Raw genomic sequence first — 21730 nt, forward strand, 5'->3', positions numbered from 1 at the left:
TCCTTTTCTTTTTGGATTTAAAGTTGCAAGCACACAACTCTGTCCATGAAATGTTCCCATTGTTGTGCCTGAATCCTTTATCCTTTTTTTTTTTTACCATTTCACAAACAACAGCAGTCAAACTAGCCAACAAGCAATATTCTGGATGCTGTCCCACATTTTCATTTCATGCCGAGGTACCCTCCTCCATCGCGTCTCCATGTAAGACATGGCCATTTCATTAAGCAGCACATTGTTTTAGTGCGCTGCTGCAAAACTGGGCATTGTGGTCACAGGCATCTTCTGCTTCCTTATCAGTGGCGAACACATGTGAATGTGAAACAGGGCTACCAGGCCCTTAAAGTGAAATGTTCTGGTGGGTGCTGGCAGAAGCTACCTGAACGTGGAGAGTCTCCGACGCTCTTCTGAGTGACACCCTGTGCAGCTGTCCATTGGCCAGGTTCCTGCTGCTACTCTTGAACACCTCAGCATCTTTGGCACTCTGAAGCTTGTATTTGATGTCCAGTTGTCCTTCAGGGAAACAAAGAGAGGTGAGCACAGCTACAAGAAGGGGAGAGGCAATTTTTACTTATGTAAAAATGCATTTGTTTACAAAGCTGCCTGAATAAATTACTGATCAAAATTATGCTCCTTTGGCATATTGAGTTTAGGGTAAGTTGATCATAGGTTTTAACATCAACAACTTTTCATTCGAAGTTTTGTTTTTATGACAAATAAACAATTATGTCCAAAGTGACAGAACAGTTTAATAACTCCTACTCAATTTTCCAATACAAGAGGTATTCCAGGGTATACATTTACATTTATGGCACCCTTATCCAGAGCATGATAATGCTTTCATGTTACCAGGGTTTCTGGGAAATCTGAACTGAAATTCAGACTGATTTACACAGTTTAATGTACCATAAAAGCATCAGCAACATCTACAGCATTATAGGATACATTTTGACAAAATTTGCTTAGGCATACCAGTCATTATATCTGACATGGATAACTTTGACAAGCATACAACAGCGATGCAACAAAATACATAACACTTCTCATGTATGCTTTTTTCCACACCAGCAATGATAAGTGTTTGACTAAACACACTCTCAGTTGCTATACCCTATGCAAGACTTCAGATTTTTGTGGGATGTACTTTTGGAATTGATAGTGGAGATGACTAATGTTTAATCACCTCATGAACAAAGACACGCCCCTGTCTGTGGACAACACAAAAATTCTCATTTATAAACAGATCTGAAACTATTGACTCTAGTTGAGCACTTGCCATCATGCACAAAGCAGCTGGCTGTCGAGGGAACACCACGGCTCAAGGACCTGTCACATGGGCTTCAGTACCTTTTAATTGGACCATTAGGCATTAGGACTCTGCACTGAAGATGAACAGCGCCATTCCCTGCTCATCAATCATAGAGCTGTCCACATTTGTTCTCCGCTCTGCTGTCCATTTTTAAGGCAAAAGTGACAGACCTTATCAAAATAAAGTGCCAATATAATGATTATTTAAGAGCCCCTTTCAGAGACTATGCATTTTTCATGCTTGGAAAATTTGTACTTAAATGCTTAAATGAATGGCGTTTTATCAAACCTGAAAATTTATATTTGCAATTTTACATATGCCAAGAACACATTTTTCACAAAGTGGTGGACAGTTAAGATGCACTTATACACTTACATATGGTACTTTCATAGTTTTGTGTTCATGTCCACTGCAGGAAAGTTCAACCCCTCTTTATACATTTAATGTTTCAAGTTTGGAGATGGGTTGAATGGTGCTGTGTTTAACCCATTGTGTTTAGAGTGCTGAAATATACATATAATGAAACTGGAAAAGGTGTTATTTTGGTGCAATTTCCATATAACTGCTTGTTGAGACTTAGTGGAGTTACCAACCATTCCGATTGAGCAGGATGGCGAGGTACTCTCTGTAGTAGGAGCTGATGTACAGTAGAAGAGCTGGGGCCTGTGTGGTTCTGAAGCTTAAGGTGATGTTCTCGTCTCTCAGTGTCAGGTCGGAGTGGATGGAGGAGACATGGGCACTGCTGTTCTTGCTCAGCTCAAACGGCTCCCTGAACGTGTAGGTGATGGATGTATCAGGTCGGAAAAAGGCAGAAACCTCTAAAGAGTATAATGGGCACAGTGAAAAGAATTGATTAGAGGTTTTTTACATATGTTATGTAATGTATTGTGTATTCCTTGTGTATGATTCTGATGAAGAAAAAAGTCATTTTGAGATCATGTTAAAGTGGAATAAATAAAAAAAAGACAGAAATTGTTGTATTTTTAATAATTTTCTCGCCGAAGGTTTTAGCCAATGCAAATTCACTGAACTGGCAGTCAAATGATAATTACCTAGAACTCATCATTTCAATTTGATGCAACCTTTCAGCTGTTTTTAAATTGTTGCTGTAGAATGACTGATATCTCTGCAGTCTCTGGACCTGGCAGCGATACCTTTCTGGCAGAACGCTCCGATGTAAGCCGATAAGCCGCAGTCACAGGAGAAGCCGTTGTATCTCTCCGCGCACCGCCCGTGGTTCTGGCACAGGGTGCCGTAACTGCTGCAGTGGCCTGGGCACCCGGGCCTCACCCCGGGGGTGATTTTAGCTCTCTCCTCCAGATCCAGCGTCTTCCCGTTCAGCTGCAGTGAGCGAATGCACCCCAGGAATCCCTTCTGCCTTGAGGCGGTGCCTCCTGAACACAACCGAAATGAGAAATGTGCGTTTATTGTTTCTTCGGGTTATATTGTTTTTTTTTTTTGTCCTCTGCTGTCTCCATCTCCCAGGATTTTTTATGCTTGTCACCAAGTCACCCTCTTGGAAGAACTTACAACTGTCAGCTATTTTAGAGACAGTGAAGGCATTTAAAAACAAGACAAAGGAAACAAAGTTGTGGGTGGGAAGACGCAAAGAACACTTTTATCAGACACCTGTCTCCCACCTTCGGCTATATCGGCCTCACCTCCCTGCTTTCCGCTGCGGTAAAGGTTTAGTGCTGCCAGGCTCAGATCGTGTTCCGGCGCTCCTTGCAGAACAAATGAACAATGCTGCTTTCCTCAACTCTTTCAAGCTGAATTCCCTGATGCTCTCGCAACAATCACAGACACGCAACGTTTTGGCCATTTTACTTGGAAAGTGAAGGAAAAAAGTGTTCCCTCTGTTAATTGTTAGCAGGATGTGTGACGACAGCCCCTGTGAACACTGCGCTGTCTAAGATTTGCATGAGGCCAACATCCTTACAGATGCAGATGAAACACCACAGTGTTCCTGGGAGCATCGGATTTCAAACCAGAAAGTGCTGCAGGGACTCTGACCTGGTTTCTCCTCCCACAATCTTGTTTGCTAAGAGTCATGTGATTGGTCTGTGTGAGACTGCAGAGCCCGGCTAAAGTATGTTTGGGGATGCATGATATTCAACCATCTCTGAAAAGACACAGGAGATACAGTATCCTGCTGCAGCGAGAAAATCCAAAATATTGGCCGAAATATAAACCACAAGGGTGAGTCCAACGCAGTAACTGGACACATCTAATGATGAGTGTCACTAAAGAGAAAAATTGGAAAAAAGTGATTGATCCAGGAATGGCATTTGAGACTGTTGCTTACAAAGATGTATACATATAGGTAAGAGAAGAGTGAATATATGATGGGGAAAAATCTGTATTTTGCTGGAAAATTTAGGATGTACCATTCCATTGGAGGGAAGGATTCGCTACGATCCTGCCAACTTCCAGAGGACTGAATCACTGAATGGCTGATATGAATATGACAGCAGTGTAAATCACATTATATTGACTTTAGCCACCAGCTTTCAACCCAACAAATCTCCTATGGGTGCTTCTGGAGTGACATCTTTGAGAGCACCAACATCCATTGAAGTACCAAAAAAGGGAAAATCGATTTGGCAGAATACTCTCCATCCCTTCATTAAAGTAACAAGGAGCAAAGCTATTCTAGTGGCTAAGAATGCACAACATATTGCAGAGAGGTTGTGTGGCAAAAATAATTACATGCCATCAAAAAGGGGCAGTGGTGGCCTAGCGGTTAAGGAAGCGGCCCCGTAATCAGAAGGTTGCCGGTTCGAATCCCGATCCGCCAAGGTACCACTGAGGTGCCACTGAGCAAAGCACCGTCCCCACACACTGCTCCCCGGGCGCCGGTCATGGCTGCCCACTGCTCACTCAGGGTGATGGGTTAAATGCAGAGGACAAATTTCACTGTGTGCACCGTGTGCTGTGCTGCTGTGTATCACATGTGACAATCACTTCACTTTATATATTATTATAAAAAGGGTAGTTAGTGTCTCTACTTCAAGACAGATAACATCCAAGCAGTTCTTTTTATTCCTGTAAATCTGGAGACAAGTATCTTTGACAAGCATATGTCATCATATTTGCTGTTATGTCCCTGGGAGTAGTAATGGGGATCTCTGCTTGCCATTCTGTGTGTTTGTGTGTGTGTCTGCCCATGGTGGCTAATCTGCGAGGCCAGAAACAGGAAGTCGACGGCTTAGGGCTTATGGGGGAGTTTGGAGAGGAGAGAGACAGATTGTTGGAGTTGGGGTTGATCATTGTTCTTGTATCTAGTGTTGCCTTCTATGTGTACCCTCCTCTGCCTGTGTGTGTGTATTTGTATGTGCATGGATTCCCTCTCTGTTTAAGTCTTTGGCTTGGTGCCAGTGTTGTATATAGTTGTGTGTGTTTGGTTTATGGTGGTGTACATAGCACTAATTGGTTTTGTTGTATATATCACGTCCCACACTGTTAATGGTTTGGCCCGTGTTATCCTCCTTGTCCCCATCCACCCCGGCTCCTTCCCCCTAGATGGGCACGTGATATGGCCAACAAAAAAGCAAAAAGTGAAGTGTATAAAAGGGAAACACAACGTGGACATATGGCAAACAATAGTGGACACAGGAACAGTGGCACTGTGCATTGCACTTGGGGTATTGTATGAAGTTGCAAATAATGTTAAAGTGGTGCAGGACATGTATGAGGGCATTGTGACAGTGCTGAGGTCAGCAGTAGGCGTGACAGATTTGTGGAGATGGGTTTACACCAAGATCAGCTCAGAGTCCTTTCTCGTTTGCTATGGACAGTAGCATAGTGAGACCTGGCAAAGATTCTTGGTTGATGTGAAGTTTAAAAGAGAGGGAGGAATGGGTGGGAGTGATTTGTGACAGATGGGTACCAGCAAGAGTGAAAGTGAAGGTTTACAAGACAGTAGAGAAACTCAAAATTTCTCCAAATTATACACTCCTCCAAAACTAATAAAAAAGAAAAATGCCAAGAGTCAAACAGCAACAGTCATTTTCAACATATGTCTGGAATATGGGGTAGGGTTGAAAACACAAAGAGTCAAGATGCTAAAGGGTGTGCACACTTACGCAACCAGATAGCCGTTATTTCTTTTCATGTTTTTTTTGTATTATTGCCCCATTATTGTGTTTTTTTTCAATTGTTTTGTACAGTTCTGAAATTATCACAAAAACCTGGCATTTTAACAGGAGTGTGTATACTTTTCATATCCACTGAATTAAATCTCACAACCCACAACATATCAACTACTGCAGAAATGAAGAGATAGAAGTACAGAAACAGACCATTTGTCATTTTTAATTATTTTGGAATGACATAAAATGCAATTCTTTTAGAATAGTTTAAGCAGTGAGGATCTCACAGGAGCATTAATTATGTCTCTCAGTTCCTACTTCCAATATGATTCTAGGCTCGGATTCTTCATTCTCAACTTCCCTTCATTCCCTCATTCTCAACTTCTAGACGATTTCTGTAAGTACATCTCACAACCATGTGTAGCACACCATCATATCATCTCTCTTTCATTCTTGTAACGCAACAAAATTTTGACTGCACTCGACTGTTTTCGTATCTGACCAAAGAGGAATAGACTCTATATTAAAAGGTTGAGTTGGAGCAGGGATGTCAACAAGGCAGATGTTAACATTACAGGAGAACAACCTTTTCAGCAGGAGCCACAGAGCCGTCCTGAACTCTGCCTCATCAATTCTTACGGTCAAAATCACCTGTTTTCAGTATGAATGTGAGAGGGGATGTCAAACAACAAAATGCACCGCAGTGCTGAGTCAAGCCTGCACATCCCCACAGGATGTCAAACAGAGATGGCTGCTGTCACAGACAGGATGAACAAGGAGTCTCTGCTGCCAAATAAACTCCCGCTAAGAAATAAAGACGATTATCTTTGAACGACCACTACAATACAACCGGTGTGCTCCAAGAAAGTCACTACACTTCAAAAAAGGTCATCTTAACCCAGAAAACATTCTGAATAACAGAACAGGAAATGAAGCTGAAAAAGCCATTATGTTCCATTATGTTCCCTCACCCTTCCAGTCGTCAGCATACTTTTAATGAAGCTTCATCAGACCCCGTCTGACCAGGGTAAATGTGGTGACTTTTTCTACAATTCCAGACTTTTAGACAGGAACTTCAGGCCAATTAGCAAGTTCTTTTAGCTTTAAAGCAGATATTCAACATGGTTCAGAGTATGAATGACAATCAACAAAGCACAAAACTTTTTACATGATCAAATATGGCAGTGGAAGAGAACCTACAGAAATACAGTAATGTGCAAATGTCTTGGGCACCAATACAAGCCAGTGAAGACAAAACCCCTGTTTATCCAAGTTTTATTAACATAATGAAAAACATTAATCAGAATTAATCAGTTAGGACCAATTCTTTATGCAGATATCTACATAGCTACAGTTTTTCTGAATCATATTTTAAGTAATTATTATTTATGTGTTTTACACTTTTAGATATTCCCCTCTTTCTGTTGGAGACATGGAAACCCTTACATTTGTTTCACTACTGCCTGAAATCTTTGCACAGCCTATATAAAATGAAACTAAAATAACATATTCTATTCTGAGACACAAAGGCATTTGGGAGATTCTGCTGGCATGACTGATTAAAGATTATTAATGTACAGGGTCCAGAGTTTTGTGCTAGATCCAGGCACAAAAAAATGTTAACAATACTTCCACCTCTGGTTATTTCATAATGTCACTAAAGGTAAGTAGGAAGGGAGAAACACCGGAGAGTATGGTAACCCTGAAGGTGAAGTGATTGTCATTGTGAAATGCAGCACAGCACACGGTGCACACAACAAAATGTGTGCTCTGCATTTAATCAATCACCCTTAGTGAGCAGTGGGCAGCCGTGAATGCTTGTGTGGGGACGGTACTTTGCTCAGGGGCACCTCCGTGGCACCTTGGTGGTTCGGGATTCGGCAACCTTTTGATTATACGGGCCTGTTCCCTTACCTGCTAGGCCAGCACTACCCCAGACACCAAAATTTTCCCTTTGTTCAAAATGAAGAGGAATGGAACTTCAGAGCTCCTCTGAATGATGGTCAGAGGATAACCTTGCTGTAGCCAATCGGAAGCACAGTTGCCTGGAGCAGATGACAGAGATAATGTGGGTTACATTTGGGCGAGCAATGATTCCTCTAAATCTGAGGGAAATTTCTCTAGGGAGCTCAATTACACCACTCATTCTGCTAAATCCTTAGCGAAATAACAGGGACTCAGAGGCGTTTAATAAGCTATCACATGGTGGTCATTCATTCTCAGGGCAATAATGATCCAGGATCTTCTGAGAACGGTTCATCAAATCAGCATTCATCCCTTCTCTCTCCGATATGACTGTGACCTTTGTCTTTTTACCAGCACAATTCATTTAAGTGCTGTGCTTAACAGATAGGCGTGATGCTTGCAGCCGTGCCTTTATCACATAGAGCTGATTTCCTGCGGCTTTATTTGCCTTTGTCTATACAAATGCTGACGTCTGCTGCAGAAGACAGGGAGGGGGACATGAAGATTGAGGCGTTTGCAGCAGACTAATGGAAATGTTGTAGAGAGAACAGGGCAGAGCAAGGGTATTATCCAAAGCCTGTCAAAAAACAATCTTCCACGCTGAAATTTATGCCTGAGGTAGAGGATAATGTAATGGAATATACACTACAGACTGGGACACATGAAGCCAAATCCATGTTCACAATGTAGAAAATATGAACGCGCACTCACTCCAGCCCTTCAGCCATTAATTTTGGTTGTCTGTTATTGTGCAGGTGTTTTGAAGAAGACCAGAAGAGGTTCATTACTGGAACAGGCTAAAGAAAACCAGAGTAATGACATTTAGCCGAAGAGTCATGGGCGGTTGCCCCCGATGTGCTGCACAGATTCAATCGGACTCTGGGGACGAGGATGTTTTAAAGCAATCAGAATGCTTCCTAAAATGTACTCAGAAGAAAAAGAAATCTCACACAATCAAACAAAATTGGACCGTATTCCACGAGGACTTGCCTATTTTAGGAAACATAGTTTGATTGAGCAATCCCAGTACAGATGAGTTATGCTCTTAAAATTGCTCTCCTCTCCTCCAGGAGCAGAGACATAAAGGGTGAAATCACAGCATTCACACAGCAGAAGAAAGACATTTATCCAGCACAGACTATGAACATCCCAGTGGTGTTAAGGTTAGATGGGAGATTGAAAGTATTGTAGCTTCTGCAGATTTCACAGTGCCAAGCACAAGGAACATTTTCCTACCGACAAATAACTGGCTGTTGAGCTGCAGGCGAACGTGTCCGTCAGGAGGAGCCTTGATAGAGACGGCGGGCAGCTGGTCCATGTGCAAGGAGGCCTCCTTCACGTTGCGCTCCGCCCGTACCTTGTGCCACCTATCATCGTTCAGCGGGGTTGGGGACACCACCCTCACCTCAGCTGGGCCGTTTCCAACGTCATATGAAAAGACCACCTCAAACGGGGCTGAAAGACAGTAGATCCTTTTTCTTAAGCAATCCCACATCCCACATGAAATATAATCTCATTTAACCCGAAAATCACAGCTTTGACTTTTTTCTATATTCAAAAATGAGAATAAATTCAGTAAAAGTGTTCAGGTTAATTTATTCATGTTTTCCAGTGTTATGATTTTTATTATTATAGCTGTCAACATTAACACATTAATCAGTGGGATTAATTTCTAACCATGTTAAAGTAAATTAATGAAGCTAACGTGAACCTTAACCCTATTATCTACAGCTTTCACAAGTTTGAAAGTACAGGATGTACATGGATTTACACATAGTAGTTTTACCCCAAGCTACAAGGCACTATATTAATATATATTCAATAATAATTCCCTGTCTTTCCATTCGGGGCTTTAGTTTGAATCATTGCAAATTGGAAGAGAATAGCTGTATAAGAAAAGTGGAGATTTTTAGGTTTGGAAATGGATTGGAAATGCAGTTGATTTCCAATCCAATTGATTTACAGTTGGAATTTGCTGGGTGTTTTTTTAAATACTAAAAATGACCAGATAATCACCCGTCACCCCTGCCTGAGCCTCTTGTGTCTGTCATATTTTAAAATATTTTAATGCAACTGTACATCATAGTTTTTAAAATGAAAATAAACAAATTGTAGAAAGTGTTAAATGTGTGGTTATTTTGTAATTTGACAATTTCACTTTGTGACATTATTTAACATCAACACAAGTCCCCCAAGTCTGTCTATGGTGCTGCAGTGATTAGTAATGGCAATAGGTGTAAAGAGTTTTGGCTATTCAACAGCTCAGATGGCCAGATCTGGAATTTGTCTCCTTATGTCATCACAATTCTAGAAAAACTGCAAAACTATGGAAAAACGCCATGACACAACTTCCTATCTGCACCAAACATTGTTGTTGGTGAATGGTGTTAATGAAGTCAGTTCCGTGAATGCCCCCACAAATTCTATAGGCCATTCTCCTCCTCGTCCCACCCCTGTCCTCCTCATTAGCATTTAAAGCTACAGACACCGAAACGGCGCTTCTCATTGTGTGGCTGGCTCAAAGTGTCAGTAATTCTACAGATAAAGTATTAGGGGACCACTAAGACCTATATAAACGCAAAAAAGATTACATGTTAAGGGACCTTTAATTAAATTGACTACATGATTATAGCTATATAATAATTATTATTTAATTTATATTGATTTTAGATTTGTATTAATTTTATATTCCATTACATATTAAATCTTACGTATTAAAACTACCATCAAGATATAATATAAACAGAAATAGTACCAAATGTACATATCACATTGAAGTAATCCAAAAGCATATCCCTTATTAAGCATATTCAAAAAAGCCTTGCTGTGCATTTGATAGCCTATCTGTGGCTGGAAACTTTACTAACAGTTAAAAGAAAATGACTTGTCTGACATGAAAGAGACTTCTGTTTTGAAATCACAGCTTGTGAAAAATGCTGATTGTGTGTTCTGATGGTATCAGCATTCAGAGTGTGCAGCCCCCAAACTTACAGGGGACAAGCAGAGGGATGGAAAACCCCACAGACTCCTTGCCATTCAGGTGCAGACAAGCAACATAAAGGAAGAAAAGATATACTAGTATTCATTAAGGGGTCTGCATGCTGCAGTGGTATTCTGATTTCTATGACAATGAATGGCAGAAAGTCATTAACCTCATTTTATGGAGATGGGATATTTAATCTCTGAGAGGTCAGGGATTGCCAGTAAATGCCAGTGACCATTCCACATCACAATGGTTTCTAAATTAAAAAAGAACACTTTCAAGCGTTTACAGAGTGCTGATACAGACCAGAACTAACTAGCATATCACAGGGGTTATGGGTGTCTGGACCGGTTGCCATGACACCAGCTGTATTTCAGTGACAGACGGCAGATGAAACAACATAAAAGAGATGAAAGTGTTTTGGAAATCAGACACAGCCCAGTAGAGCTGAAGTGGCCTTTGGAGCAGAGTGGAGCAGAACGGCACCACATCTATAATGATGTCGCTGTGCTAATATCCCCAGAAACCACATGGAAGAGTCATTTAAAGAGCCACTTCATCCGGCCTTTAAAAGGAATCTCCCGGAACCCAGGTTTCAAACTATTATAGGCAGTTAGTGACGTAGCCTCGCACCAAAGTTCTGAGTTACAATCCCGGCTCTGACATTGTATGCGCAGAGTTCGCAAGCTCTCCCCTTGTTAGTGTGAGTTATCTGGTTTCATCCCACAGTCCAAAGGCATGCGCACTAGGAGACTTGGCCACTTTGAATGTTTTCATTGGTGTGACTGTGTGAGTGAAAGGTGTGTGTGTGTGTGTGTGTGTCTGTGTGCAGGGCTGGTCTGGTACTGATTTGGTTGTCAAAAAAAGTAAATTAGTGCAATGGACACTATTTTCAAACTGGTGCTAAGCGCACTGCTATGTCCAGCAGAGATTGTGATATCTGCTGATAGCATCATATACAGGAGGTATTACCAGTGGCAGATTTAAGTATGAGCGTCAATGTGAAGTGTGAAGGGCTAGGAATGGCATGGGCGACTTTACTTCATCGGTTAATCTCTTGATTCTGAACATGACAATTCATTTATTGATTTACCTACATGATATATTCATATCAAAGTGCTGCTCAAAAAAATAAAGTCAGAATAGCATCATGAATGTGGAGTTATGCCCTTAGTGCTGTATAGTATGGTATATGGTAGAATATGTGTGGAGTTAATATGAGTGGAGCAATATAAAAAAAAGGAAAATATTAATTTACGTCTCCAACAGAACAGAACTAGAGAACTCTCCCTCTTACAGCAGGTGTGGAAAATCATATTCGAGTACATTCAACGTGCAAAATAATGGGATGATGGCACAAGGCTTGCATAAAAGCAGTCATTTAACAATCTGCAGTTTCATTTTAAATGTTTCACTGCAAATGTTCATACCAAAGCAATCTTATACTCACAGTTCAACTCAATTCTTATAAAATCCTTAATTCCAAGGTTTTCCAGAAACACCCCAGCGGAGCCGCTGGTTTTGAATAGGAATGAAATGTCTGCACTGAGTTCCCCATGGAACGTTGGGAAGTGCAGATATGATGTTTCCTTACTGAAATAGGCTGCATTCCAGAAGTTGGCTGTAAAAATTAAATATTTGCACAGGTTAAAAGACACACACATATTAATGCAGCCTATGATGCCTTGAGCTGATGAGCAATGAACATTGCCACGTTTTGTATTACCAGAAATGCACAAATTCAAGAGCCAGATGCCTGATTGTTATACTACAACCAGCTTCGGATAAGTGTTTTTCTTCAGATCTGCATGATTGCATGAGAACATATTGGGATTTGGAGGCTGTGTACGCACTGTCGCCGTAGCACTGCAGAGGACCCACTTGATAAGCCGCCTCAGAGCCCGGCCGGTTAACATCACCGATGGCGATCACTCTCACCGGTAAATGGTCCTTGTGTGAAAGGAGGCCGCTGTCATTAGCCCTGCGGTTATACAACAGAAGAGAGACTCACTCATTCAAGCACTGCAGAGCCCAGGAACTCTAGAAATACGGGATGAAGCAGGAAATAAAGTATTCGCTCTACGTAATAAAAAATTCAAAGGCAGGCCAATCACTGGCTGTAAAAATAGAAGCATTTCTCAGGCACTGAAAATGGGCAGAGTACCAGTCTTTGTGGTCGGCATCACAGTTGCAGAAGTGCTCTGGGTGGATGCAGTTTTCCTGTAGGCCACACCTACACTGCTGGCTCCCTGGTGTGGCTCCACCCCAGTAAGTGTGTACCTCTCCTGACCCTCCCACCCACCAGGTGAAAGGGGCTCCAACTGCAAATCAGACCAACAGAATAAAAATATTCATGGTCCATTATAGATACTGAGCAAAAAATGTATGCATTAACAGAAAATAATTCTTCTCAGAACACTGTAGGACTTCTCTCTGGCAATCACCTGATTGCTGAATCTTGTTTGGATGACGTGGGAGAGACTGGCAACATTGATTCTCTGTCTGCCAGCCTGCATTCGTACGTCTATACTTGTCTGTCTTGCTTTAATGCAAACAGGCATCAAACTGGCACTCATTATTCTTCATTTGGTATTTTCAGGCATTATTTATTTACATTTGACATTGCGTTCCTCTGTTCTCCGCAGGACTGGAATTAATGAGACACCTAATTGGCAGCAATTAAATAGTGAAGCTGTATGTTTCCCAGTTTCATGTTCTATTTTTTTTTTTTAGTTTAGGGTAAAACATTGTCATTAATGCTCCCTATCAAAGAGAATTATGGAACATAAACGTGCAACAAATGCCTGATACGTTAAACCAGAGTAACATTCACCATGCAGCCCAGTACAGTGAATTAGTTAAGCCATATCAGTTAATCACAAAGAGCATAATTATCAATTTATCTTGTCCGTTAAAGCATTGGAAAGTCATGGTGCTCATGCAGGATGGAGCCAGGATTTAACAAGCCCGACCTTTATGGGAGAGGGAATCAATATCCTTAATAAAAGGGCTTACCTGGTGTGTTTAAGAGGCGTGACTTTTTGCAGTGGTAGGACAGTTCCTGTTCGCAGTGCTCAGACTGGGTAATTATAGCCTGGAGCTGCTCTGCGTTGGCAGAATAGTTAAAGTAGGCTAAATGCTGATTTATCCCCAAGGACGCTTTTAATTTGGTTAGCTCTGTATTGTTGTGTTGAATCACCATCCATGTTTTTTCTGGAAAGGAGAGCATAGGAATGACAAAATTACTCAAACTCTCCCAAACATAGTGACAAAATGCACAATTGGGTGTTTCTAATAAAAAAAGATCCCTTCAGCCAGCATTAGGACAAAGTTAATGAGCTGAAGCGCCTGACACGTCTCTATCTGAGTTGTGCCGAGGGAAATCTTTTATAATGTACTGTGCACTTGGGACACGCTTCATTTAATTTTACTTTGGTATCTTAACCTATACAACAAGAATAAACTAAAAAAAAACAGCTTGGTCATGTCGCAGATAATTATCTAGAACGGGGTGGCCGAGTACAGTCTTGGAAAGGCGTCTGTCAGGAGGCTTCATTGGCTCATTAATAGTCATTTACATCACATTTCCAGGTACCAGGTGAAGGATTTTTCTAATTTTAGAGGGCTGGAAAATGTGGTCTGTGTCTTCCCACCACTGAATTTAGCCGGTACTGCTAAAAAGCAATAACGGCTTACAGCATGGGTTTCCACAATTATCCCGAAAGGACAATGGCGTATGAGAATTTTGGCAGAAACTCTGTAATGTGTTTACTAAATTAAATACCAGGGTGCAAAATGCTGAATACAAAAGACTGGATGTGGCTTTTTTAGGGAGTGTAATGTTTTTTTGTTAAAGTTATATGTAATGCTTACCTGTCATGTTGCAGTAGACACGGTGAGGAACGAGTGGGCCACTTCCATCTATGTCTATGTAATAATAGCCAGAGGTGTTTCCCTTGTGCTTATATGCTTCACAAGACTGATCATAAATGGCTGGTGAAAGAGCAATAAAATTGCGAAGGACAAGTATTATTAAAGATTCCATGGAATGCATGTAGTCAGCATTTTAATGACTCTGCTGATGCTTACATATAATGTATATGACACTGCCCACATGTAGTGTCACAATCGACAATTTACAAACCTATGATTTCGAGCCCTGAAACAAGCTGATTTAGCGTTTCTTTTATTGTACTGATTGGTTGAGTTCTCTTCCGTGGTCACAGCAGACCAAGATTTGATGCTGGACTGAATACTTGTTAGGTTTTTTTTTGGTAATATCCTTAAATTCAGTGGGATATTTCTTATGAAATTAGCTGTAGCATGAGCTCTCTTTATCCTGAGGGTACAGTGCGGGACGTAAATGTTAATGAGTCACGACTGTTACAAAACAGCTTAGATTTTGGATTCTCTTTGCCTATGTTGGATTTGCTAAAGAGACAACTATGTTTAAGACTCACAGAATTTTGTGTACCCAGCTTTTATGTAGTTATTTTGAATTGAATAGTTTTCCCTTCTATTGCACATTTGATGATTAGTAGAGATGATGCTGGTGTGTGGAGTGCATTTCTGCATTTTTGTACTCATGAGTCAGGCAATCTTTACAACTAATAATCTACTCATTGTTTACATAAGTTCTCTCGTCATCATTTTTATTGTTCTTTCATAGGTCAGTCTTTAACATATCATGGATGATTTTACAATTCACACGCAACAAAATCTGTGTCTTATTCTTTTAAACAAAGACACTTTTGGACAGGAAATAGGACAGAAAATAATCTTCAGAAAGTGTGGTTGCATATTGCTGAATCAGGCTGCACTGCTGTGTCTGTTCAGCAATGTACTGAGATTTTACATTTTCCAGATAATCAGAGACTGGGGTGCAGAATTAGTTGAATCAGATTCCTCTTAGAACCTTAAAGATAACTTTATCACATCAAAATTCTACCAATGGAGTCTCATGAGAGCTTCTCATCAACCATTTCGGGTTCTGTGAACGATCTCAAGAGATTTCTTATCATAGTGGCAGAGTGCTGGGTTGCACATTGAAGCACCTGCTGTCTTTATTTTTTCTATTTCATTTCCATTAAATTTCATAGCATGGGGTCCAGCCACTTCCTTCTGTTTCAAAGGCAATAAGGTCTCATCTTCTAGACACTGCAGCCAATTATTCTCTTAAATCTTCTACAGTAATTACATCCCTGACTTTGTTTAAAAAGAGAGTCCATTAGTGAAATCAAGTTTTGTGGAGGACAGACTGAAAAGCTGCAGTCATGCGAGGTTTGAGGGCCAGAACACAATTTAGCAAGAAATGTTCCCCCCATGTTTCCTACCAGTGTGAAGATGATCATCTTTAAGATGAAAAAAGCTGTTGTACCAGCGCTGGTTTTCAAGGCCAATGCAGGCCAGCTGAGTAAGCACATCTCTGAGCTAGGTTGCATTCAACACCATTGTCTAGTTCTGGAAGGTCAGCCAAAAAGAAAAGGAACCAATTCATGGAAAACTAGTTCATTTTTTTAAATATTAATTGTCTCTCAACGTTGGGAAGATGCCTGAGTTTATTTAATCAGGAATAACACTGCAATATCATCTTAATAACAAGATATTAATCATGATCTGTTAAAACAGTGGCTCTCAAACTATGGAGCCTTGCTTCTCCTCCAATCAATATTCAGACATTTCTGATCTTAGCGCTTAGGTCGTGTGTCATCAATCTGTGTCATCAGCCAAGCTATGCCAATAATAATAATAACAACGATAATAACAACAGAGTAGAGTAATATATCTGTCTATCTATTTATGCAGATGCACATGCATGCCTGCTTGGGGACAGTTGTTTATGCAGGACCCTGCAGCCCCAAAACCTGACATGACTGGTTTATAGGCTAAATAAGTTTGAGAAATGCTGTGTTAGAACATGCTTTTGTGTGTGGATTTTGCACCGCATGGTCCAGGAAGATTATATTTAGTCTCTCCTGTGAGCTGTACTGTGGCAGAGATGACAAGTTTTAAGCACTCCTTCAACAGAAACCTCCATCCCATCTCTTTTAACAAGGAATATTGTTTTCATTGGATGTACTTAATGCAAGAAGCACTTTAAAAACCTTTCAGAGGTTTTTTTTAAGGGAACCACAGCTTTGGGAGTTTTGGAGCACAATATGATTACATGATAGATTCAAACATATCCATTATGTAGACATTCTTGTGCAGCAGTGGGAGAACCTTGATTAAAACAAATTCACAGAAACCCTGAACCCGCTGCCAGTGGAAATACATGTTCATTGTCTATTTTTTTTGCAAAAGTATTTTGTGTTTTCAGAGATTACAGTGCTGACAGCATATTTGCGTCTTTTCATTTAACACCTCCTTTCCCTCCCTCCAGACTTTTCACTCCTCATTTACTCTTCCTTTCCAACTTTCCAATTTGACAAAACAAGTGCGTGAAAACTGAATGATATGCTAAACATAGATACATAGATCATTGTGCTGAATTTTTTTTCCCCATAACCAGACTAATACTCAATTCCTGCATAATTTAGATAATCACACATCTCCCCCACCAATTAAAAGCTCCTTGCATAAAAGAAATAGCAGGGCGTGCTTTGTAATATTCCCACTTTCAAGCCATTCAAGTGTGAAAGTGTTAAATGGTGAAGTGATTAGACTTGACTGGCAAGAGCTTCGTTTTCACGTGAACATGTTTCCGACAACTACTGATGAGAGGGGACTCAGACAGTCTTTCGCCCGTTAATAAAGACTCCCTCTTAATCCCCTTCAACTTTGAGGCTTTGTCAACTGGCTCTGCTCTGGCAGCTGTTGAAGAAACAAATGCTTGACCTTGAATCTATTTTTTCTTGGTGCCAGGCAGAAACACTTTTGTCTCAGTCTTCCTTTGTTGCAATTCATTTTGGACTGCTGAAAATTGAGTCTCCTGGTACTTACAGGTATGGCATGTTGCTCCTGTGTAGCCGGTGTGGGAACAGTTGCAGTGGAATGTAGCCCAGGACTGGGTGCACCTCCCTCCATGTTCGCAGTAACTGGATGAACATCTGATCACGAGAGATCCATCGTTATTAAATATTAAAAGAAGGTGAGCAAATGAAAAATGATGGTTCCTTTATGGTGATGACATAGGATGCGTCCTTTCCTTTTGAATCACATCATAACATCAGAGGAGAAGAACTAAATCAGATGGGTTTTGCACATTTCAATGAAATATGTGGGCTGTTTGCATTTCAGCATTAATTTAGCATTAAGAAAGATACACGGCTATCTTTACATACACCCACGGCACTTCAAAAGTGAAGTTTAATTACCGTGATATAATAAATTTGCTAGCATAGAACAAACTAAGTTCTGACAGTAAATGTCAGTACTGGCCACATATGGAAAAAGCTCAAATTTCCTTTTGAATTGATTAGATTTTATTTCCTCAAATAGTTATTAATAATACAAAGGACATGGAAATAGTTATATTACTTTACAAAGGTAGGCTGGACCCTTAACAGAGCATTATTCCAAATGCTCTAATAACTGCGAAACAGCAGGAAATACTGGCTCCTTTTAAACCCATGCCCATTTCATGAAGCCCTGGGCTGAGTTCTAAGGGTGACTATTAAACAGTTTCTGAGCAGATCTGAAACTGACGCTCAGAATGCAGGGTATGAATCATACATTTTTATCTGGATGTTGCCTTTGTTCATTTGATACAAGTGTCTTTCTTTTTAACAAACTCATCAGTTATTGAAAATGCACAGATCCATTTGTGTGGTGCAAGGGGAGTGATCACTTATGTCACAGAGAAAAAAATGGGAGGAGCAATCTGGGATGACTGACATCTTTCACCCACTCTACTCTACAAGCTCTACTCTCCTCACTAGGAGTCTTTTAATCTAATCTAAAATTATGACCAAAAGTCTGACCAGACAATAGGAAGAAATTATTGAAAGCCAAACATATTCACAATGAGCGTATGTGTCAGGATTGATGGCACCTGGACATGTCACCTGTGCCCAATCCGGACAGCCATTAAAAGCTTGTGACACCGCCCCTCTAGAGGCCATTGCACCTTGTTTATTTGTGTTTCTTGATAAAATCCCTTTCCCAGAATGTCCCGTCTCTGCGCTTCCTTCCCCCATCAGCTTGCAGTAGTGACAGTATGTCACTTACTGTTTTGCATATATTAAGCTTGCATATATTAAGTGTCCATAGTTGATTTAAAGATTGGGCGTCACCTTGAAGAAAAACCTTCTGTCTGGAGAGTGAATTGTGTCTGGGTCTTTAATTTAAACCCTCCACTGACAGAGGAGGTGTTCACAGAGACGCTGGGAAAATGAGTAAGAAAAGAACAGGAATGAGGTTGCATCTGAGTCATCCTGGTGTGCAGGAGCAGAATCTCAAATTCATAAATTCCTGGCCCAACAGGCTGAAGATATTCTGGAGAGGAGAGCTTCACTGCTGGCGCAGATTCCAGCTGATATGCTGAAGTACATCACGGGAAACAAGACCTGACTCACCACCCGTATAGAAACCTGCAGCTCAGACAGTGAGCACTCCTTTATGTTAATGTGCCTCCAGGGGTTGCACGTACTCTCTCTCTCTCTCTCTCTCTCTCTCTCTCTCTCTCTCACACACACACACACACACACACACTCTCACACTGTTCACCGCTGTAGAACTGAATGTGACTGGTGACGGTACTGGTCTAATGCTGATTGTGTGGGTACTGACAGAAGTCAGTCGTCATTGGGGAGTAAACATTAAGCAAATGTGGCAGTCACTGAGCTGGGTCTGCAGACAGGGCACGGAGTTTATATCATATTAAACCTTTTCAACTAACCCTGACAACGAACTTTCACGTAATACAGAAATCAAGTACCGTAGATGCTGCTTTAATGACACTGATGGAGCTGCGGGTTAACGATGTGACCAGGAGTGGTTCTAACAGCAGAAATGCCTTTATAGGAACCTGATGTGTACTGAAGGAATGAGTGCGGGCTAAACAGACTGCTTCATACAGACAACAGGGCTGCGCAAGGAATGCAGGACAGCTACACACACACGGACACACACACACACACACATAAATATAAATCCAGGTTAACAGCATGACAATACCTAAAAAAAACTTCATATCCAGTGTGTGGAGCGAAGCATGTGCACCTGTTCTCAGCACCCAGGCGGGGCTTGACAGCAGCCTGAGGTGAAGATGACAAGCTAGTGTCAGCGCTCCCCTACACCCCAGCAACCCTGGTGCACACACACCACCATTCTGTTGCCAAGCAGGCTGACCCCAATCACAGAGAGGTGACAGATATAGCTGCATCATGGCAGTACAGTCTTTGGCTGAGAGACAGCAGGTGAAGCCACAGCCTCATGGCTGCTTCTCCCTCTCCTCTTTATTTAGCAGTGCTGTCGGCAGGTTTGTTTGGAAGTGACACCGATCGGAAGGGAGAGATGTCCCCTTCTCCAGCTGGGAGATCAAAGGTGAATCGCTGGAAATAAAGGAAGGCAGCCCTGATGCCATAAGCAGGCCCTCGGTGAGGCCTTTACCAGGGCCAGGTGGCTTAGGGATGTGGAAAAGTCAAACGATGAGGTGCAACACTGAATACAGTAAAAAGCACAAACATCCTGTTCCATGATCAATATTCATGATCTGAAGCAAAAGGCAGCTCTACTACTTGCTTAGATTATTTGTTGCAATTTGTTGCATATGGTCTAGAATTTAGACCTTTTAGACCAATACGATAAATGGTTGATTTAGGTGCAGTCTTAGTACCAGCAACATCCTTTTTATGCAACACAGCGATGACTGCATGGGTTTCCTTGCAGGAAACCATAGTTAACAGTGGAAGATCAATGATTCCAAGCATCATCCTCCTTCAAGTGTCCAGTCTGCTATTCTAACTCAATCAGCATGACAGAATGATCTCCAGCCTTGTGCTTGTGAACACTCTCACTTGTGTGAACAAGAGGATCATTGAAATGATCTCAGCAGGGCTTAAATAAAGTGGGATTATGTTCATTTTCATGGCAAAGAGGGACTTTGCAATTCTTCTGACCACTCTTCATAACATTCTGGAGTATATGCAAGTTGCCATAATAAAAATGGCAGCACTACAAACTTCTGTGAACCTTAAAAATGGCCATGATTAAAAGGAATCCCTCAGGGCCTTATTCTACTGATATGAATTTCATGGTCTAAATCATATTCATATTAATACATCAGTTCACCTTGAATTTTTGATGAGGCCAAAAATCTGAAACTTTATTAATCCTGAAGGAAATTGCTCAAAATTGCCAATACAAGGTTCAAGGTGGCTTCCAAATTCTCCAGATCTCAATACCTTGAAAGGTAGTGCTTGGAAGTGCTTGGAAAACCAGTTTGATCCATGAATGCCCCAAGCTACCCAACAAATTATAAGATCTTTGGCAATGGAGTCCATGCACAGGAGTGTGAAATTAGAGCTAAAAATATCGACCCAAAAAAACAAAGACATACATCTTTTTAAGCGAGACTACACAACACTTAGCTTTTTCAAGTGTAAAGAAAGGTGTGAGCCGCGTGAGAAACATGAGGCAGCTGCCAGTCTGTAGGCAAAGTACACAACAGATAACTGCAGAAGGTGCATTGGGGGGGAGTGGAGAGACATAAGTGACACCATGTTCAGTCTTTTGTCTTTGTTACATGTATATGTGATAGCCTTGTGCACTATTTGTTATTCACTAAGGTATCCTGTGTATGAGTAAGGCGTCACCAAACATACACTTGGCCTAGTGGGTAAGGAATCTGACCCGTAATCAGAAGATTCGAATCCTGAGCCCCTGAGCAAAGCTCCCACTGCTCGCCAAGGATGATGGTTTAAAAGCAGAGTACATTTTTCATTGTATTCACCACATGCTGTGCTTGCTGTGCTTCACAATGAAAACCACTTCGCTTTCACTACTGAACAAGCCCCACACTTTTAACAAGATTGAAAATATTGGCCAATAACTAAAACACAAGGGTTTAGTTATGCAGAGATAAAGACATTAAGTGTGGACAGGAGTGTCCAGAGGAGTAAGCGGTTACAGGAACAGAAAGCAGAGGTTAAGTAATGTCCTGACTCCAATCAATAAGCATTAAAAATCAACTCCCCGTTCATTAGTTGAAACCTTCTCTGGCAGCTGCCACATTATGTTCACCACATCTGTCGCGTGTTGAGGTAATGGAGTGTGTGTGGGACCTGCCCTGTTGATCGTATTTCAAACACTCTGCCATTTACACACATCCATTCATCACAGGGAGTGTGTAGCCTGACATTGACATCTCACACAACTGAGACAATGCGAGCAAAAAGTCTCCCCTCCCTCTCTCTCCTGACACCTCCCCATGGGACAGAGGCC

At 41.2% G+C, this 21730-nt stretch overlaps 1 protein-coding gene across 1 annotated transcript in view; it reads right to left on the reverse strand.

Annotated features, from left to right (window-relative positions):
- cntnap3 (contactin associated protein family member 3) overlaps positions 1-21730 on the reverse strand; it is a 70138-nt gene that overhangs the window by 4174 nt on the left and 44234 nt on the right. Inside the window, exons 11-20 of the mRNA XM_028979495.1 lie at positions 17288-17394; positions 14219-14338; positions 13361-13558; positions 12510-12666; positions 12199-12326; positions 11796-11966; positions 8599-8817; positions 2461-2700; positions 1900-2124; positions 377-510 (exon numbers count right to left, since the gene is read on the reverse strand). Coding sequence (XP_028835328.1) covers positions 377-510; positions 1900-2124; positions 2461-2700; positions 8599-8817; positions 11796-11966; positions 12199-12326; positions 12510-12666; positions 13361-13558; positions 14219-14338; positions 17288-17394 — 1699 coding nt within the window. The remainder of the gene's footprint in view (positions 1-376; positions 511-1899; positions 2125-2460; positions 2701-8598; positions 8818-11795; positions 11967-12198; positions 12327-12509; positions 12667-13360; positions 13559-14218; positions 14339-17287; positions 17395-21730) is intronic.

Source organism: Denticeps clupeoides, chromosome 5 (assembly GCF_900700375.1).
Source record: "Denticeps clupeoides chromosome 5, fDenClu1.1, whole genome shotgun sequence".
In the NCBI taxonomy this organism is placed as follows: domain Eukaryota; kingdom Metazoa; phylum Chordata; class Actinopteri; order Clupeiformes; family Denticipitidae; genus Denticeps; species Denticeps clupeoides.